At 51.0% G+C, this 4618-nt stretch overlaps 1 protein-coding gene across 2 annotated transcripts in view; it reads right to left on the bottom strand.

The window, feature by feature from the left end:
• Positions 1 to 3416: 3416 nt before the first annotated feature.
• LOC101646288 (sialic acid-binding Ig-like lectin 10) overlaps positions 3417 to 4618 on the bottom strand; it is an 8823-nt gene continuing 7621 nt past the window's right edge. For both annotated transcript variants that reach the window (XM_013006703.2, XM_045292746.1), the window contains one exon: positions 3417 to 4116. In XM_013006703.2, the coding sequence (XP_012862157.1) occupies positions 3856 to 4116 (261 nt within the window). In that variant the 3' untranslated portion in view covers positions 3417 to 3855. The remainder of the gene's footprint in view (positions 4117 to 4618) is intronic.

The raw sequence follows: 4618 nt of genomic DNA, 5'->3' as shown, positions 1-4618 counted from the left end.
AAAACGAAAAAACTCAGAGATGGCGGCCAGTGTAAGATATGACAGAATAATAATAATTTATCATTTATGATCAAGGGTTCTTGAGGGAGGGGGGGAGCAGGGAAGAGGGGGAAAAAAAACGAGGAGCTGATACCAAGGGCTCAAGCAGAAAGCAAATGTTTTGAGAATGATGATGGCAACACATGTACACATGTGCTTGACCCAATGGATAGCTGCATGGAGTGTGATAAGAGTTATAGGAGCCCCAATAAAATGATCTTAAAAACCCAAACTCACTGTCACCCAGCCGATCGCTGCCAACTCATGTGATGTGATAGAACCGTGTAGAAAGGGCCCTGCTCTGAGACAGTAGCTGATGTAGAAAGCCCTGTCTTTCTGCCTCAGGGCGACTGGTGGTTTCAAACTGCTGTCCTTTGGATCGCAGCCGAGGTGTCACCACCAGGCCCCCAGGGGTCCTTGTTCACAGAACATTATATAGCTGTTCTTCACTCCATCGGGAAACCACATCCACCCCTCGGTGTCTTTGGCTCTTTCTCACCCCAGCTGTGAAGGAGTCCCCATGGGGCAGTGGTTAAGCACTGGGCTTCGAACCGAAAGCTTGGCGGTTTCAAACCACCAGCCACTACCGTTTAGGAGTGAAAGGGCCCTGTGGACTCCAGGGAAAACTAGATTCGACTCATAACCCCCTTGTGCGCAACTGAACCAAACGTCTGTGCCCTCCTGGCCTGGGGGTTACAGAGTTGGGCCGCCAACCACGAGGTCAGCTGTTCAAAACCACCAACCTCTCCAAGGGAGAAAGCCAAGGCTTTCTACACCTGGTGCGAGGGTTACAACTTGATAAAGTGGAGTGGTGGAGTTTAGCCTGTCAATCAGGTTGCAGCTTGATGACCTCATTTGGAGGCACGACAAGATAAATAACTTGCTGGAGACTGTTCCCCCCACCCCCGCTCTGATCCCTCTCTGCCTTTACCTTCCTGTTGAAGAGCCACACTGGGAGCTGCCAGTCTTGTGATGTCACCACCACCCTTGGATCCACAGGACTCTGCACCCACCAGCCGGTGATCTTCCTGCATTCTGCATCATTGCATGTGGCTGCAGGAGTCTGAAGAGGGACTTTGGACTAGTATCAGCCTTAGGGACTAGGATCAGACTTGTGGACTTGGTCTGCACTGGGCAGCGATTTTTGCTTGATGTATTATTACTTCTTAATATAACACTCTCTCTTACACATATATATTATGAGTGTCACTGGATTTGTCTCTCTCGTCAACCCAGCCTAACACATCCGGTAAAGAGTTACAGTCTTAGAAGCCCACAAGGGCAGTCTTGCCCTGTCCTATAGGGTCGCTCTGAGATGGCATCGATTTGATGGCAGAGAGTTTGGTTTTTCGAAGCATAATGGTTATGCGTTCGGTTGCTAACCACAAGGTAAGATGTTTAAAACCACCAATGGCTTCTAAGGAGAAAGGTGAGGCAGCCTGCTCCCATAAAGAGTTACAATCTCAAAACCCCGGAGGGGTTTTATCAGAGGAAACCAGCCTCTAACAACTGAAGGGCCAATAGGCACAATTGTAAGGTTATAATACATAAAGATTATAGTAAAGTCATAGAAAATGGGAAAGATAGGAGAGAGGATGAAATAAAGGAGTCAGACAGGTTTTATGGTCGCATGCTCACCTCAGCCCCTCTGGACGGTCCACGTGGAACTGGGAGAAGAGAGAACGTCTTTACTAGCTTGGGACATTTATAGGTAGCCATAACACATGCATATTCAGTAGTTATAGCATAAGGTGGGTGGAATTGACAGGAAGGTCCCTGGGCTCACAGGTGAGGAAACCTAATACCTGCATTGGGGGAAGGTATGAGGGGGGTTGGGTGACACGGCAGGAAGAGAGAAAAGGATGTCTGCTTCCATAGGGAGATAAATCAACCCCGTGCTCACTTTAAGGCAGCACAGCTGTTCGGGGAGAGTCTGTGGGAATGATATTTAAAGCAGGATCATGTACTTGGACTTTACCTCTAACTGACCGAAGTGGAGGCTTTCCTACCGTGGAATACCAGCTTTCCGGATTCCCTCTGTGAGAAGTTAGGGTATCTAGTCCCAATCCTATTTCCCTCCATGTTCGTTTCCCACGGGGTCTGGTTCTCCCCTTCCCTGTAGGGTCCCTATGAGTCTGAACTGAATCCATGGCAGTGAGTTTGTTTGTCTGTCAGAAGGACAGTGGAAGCCGGGGCTGGGGGTGGCGTGTATCGTGGCTGTCTGCTCCTGTAAAGATTGTCTCTGAAACCCTCTGGGGACAGGTCTAGTCTACTCTATCCTACAGGGGGGCTAAGAGTTAGAATCGGCTCAGCAGCAATCGTTTGGTTTTGGTCTCTCCCCTCGGCACCCCCTGCTCCCGTGGGTCCAGCTTAGCCCAGGGTCCCAACACTGCATGAGCCTCCAACCTCATGGGATCTTCTTCTGGACCAGCCTCCTCGTCAGCCAGCTAGTTCTCTGCCTCTTGGTGAACCCCTTAGCTCTTTCTAGACCTCTGCCTCTCTTTCCTCTCCGCCATCACTTGGGCGGTTCCACTTCATTTCCGTCAGGCAGGGCTTGGCAACGTTTTCTCTGTAAAGTACCAGGTGGTAAATATTTCATGCTTGGCAGGCCAGTGACTCAACCCAACCACTGTAGGGGGAACACAGACTGCCCGGCCCCCAACACACACAAAATCCCCAAACCGTTGCTGTTGATTCCGATGTGTGTCCACCTGGTGCCTTACAGAGTAGAACAGAGCGGGCGGCATGAGGTTTCTCTGGACTCTTCTCTTGACAGAAGAGGATGACCAGGCCTTTCTTCTGGCCGCCGCCAAGCATTTGCCACATCCAGGGACCCCAAGCGACCATCCAACCCCCAACCCCCCACCCCCAGTTGAATCAATTCCAATTGGTAGCAACCTTATAGGACGGAGTGGAATTCTTCTGCAGGGTGTCTGAGGTGGTAGATCTTCATGGAAGGAGACCTCCTCATCTGTCTCACCAGGAGACTGTAACCCTTTACAGACTAGGAAGCCTCCACTTTCTCCCACTGAGCTGCTGGTAGCTTTGAACTACTGACCTTACCGTGGGCAGCCCAACAAACACTGTACCACCTGGGCTTATTAAAACAACCATTAAAAAACAAAACAAAACCAAAAAAAACCTCAATGCCATTGAGTTGATTCCACAGTGACCCAAAGGCTAGGGTAGAACCGCCCCTGTGGGTTTCCTAGACTGTAACTCTTGATGGGAGCAGAGAGCCTCGTCTTTCTCCTGTGGAACAGCTGGTGACTCTGAACTGCTAACCTGGCCATTAGCAGCCCCACTTGTCAGCCGTTACATCACCAGGGCTCTTTAGAGCAGCCATAGGTAGATAATACATAAACAGTTGCATAGACTTGGGTTCTAATAACTTTATTCATGGGCAAGCGAGTGAAAATGTCATCCAAGAGTCATGTATCCTGAAACACAGTCCTTTTGGTTTTTGACATTTCTCTGCAACCATCTCTAGCAGGCTGTACAAACTTTGTCAGTGCACCAGGCTGGGCCGGTGGGCCTGGCTGTCCGGGTGCTCCCCTGATCATCTTTCAAGCCCCTTCCACCTTTGAGTCTGTGAGACCCTGAGTGGGTCAGCAAGGAGAACACCTACGTGTTTCTGAAGAGGGTCTCTCTCTTGCTTTCCAGAGCAAGGCTGCTCCAGATGGAAAGATCGGCTATTCCAAATGCTTGGGATGAGAAGGCCCATCCTTGGAGGGTCAGAGCAAGAGACTTGGCACTGCATTTCCAATGCCCTCTTTGTCTCTCTCCCTTCCTCGGTGGCAGCCCGGATCCCCAGCCCTAGAGCCCAGCAGAGCCTCGGCGGAATGTGACCTCCGCATACTCAGTGTTCCTGTCCGTGGGCTCCTGGGCCTCCCACGGTCTGAGTCCTGGGAACCGGACAGCTGCGTAGTGTAGCTCCTCTGCGTGGTTCTCGGATCCTGGGTCTTGCCTGGATGGTATCCCTCCTGGGTGCGTGGGGTTCTTCGATTCTGCCGGGAGGCCAGACCCTGAAGGAGGGAGCTGGAAAGGACTGCTGGGTGGGACCTTCCGGTTCTGAGCCTAGGGAATAACAAATTGTCCATCATTCACTCCGTCAACATATTTCATCACCTACCCTGTAGCCAGGTACCATTGGGAGCTGAAGATATTACAAACCAACCCAACCCAACCCAACCCACTGCCATCTAGTCAACACCCATTCACAGCGACCCGACAAGGCTGAGTAAAACTGCCCCCTCTGCGTTCCTGAGATGTTCACATCTTTATGGGAGCAGACGGCTCCTCTTGCTCCCCTGGAGCAGCCAGTGGGGTCGGACCACTGACCTTGTGGTTAGCAGCTCAACGAGAAGCCGACTATGTCACCAAGGTTCCTTAAGGAAACAATGGCCAGGGAGGGTAGAGGGAGAGTAGGTAGCAAAGAGGGAACCGATTACAAGGAACTATATGTGACCTCCTCCCTGGGGGATGGACAACAGAAAAGTGGGTGAAGGAAGACGTCAGACAGGGCAAGATATGACAAAATACCAATTTATAAACTATCAAGGGCTCATGAGGGAGGGGG

This window comes from Echinops telfairi, unplaced genomic scaffold (assembly GCF_000313985.2).
Source record: "Echinops telfairi isolate 266 unplaced genomic scaffold, ASM31398v2 ScPeMD7_655;HRSCAF=1070, whole genome shotgun sequence".
NCBI classification, from domain to species: Eukaryota; Metazoa; Chordata; class Mammalia; order Afrosoricida; family Tenrecidae; genus Echinops; species Echinops telfairi.
The sequence above is the reverse complement of the archived record's forward strand: the minus strand, read 5'-3'. Positions and strand labels throughout refer to the sequence as shown.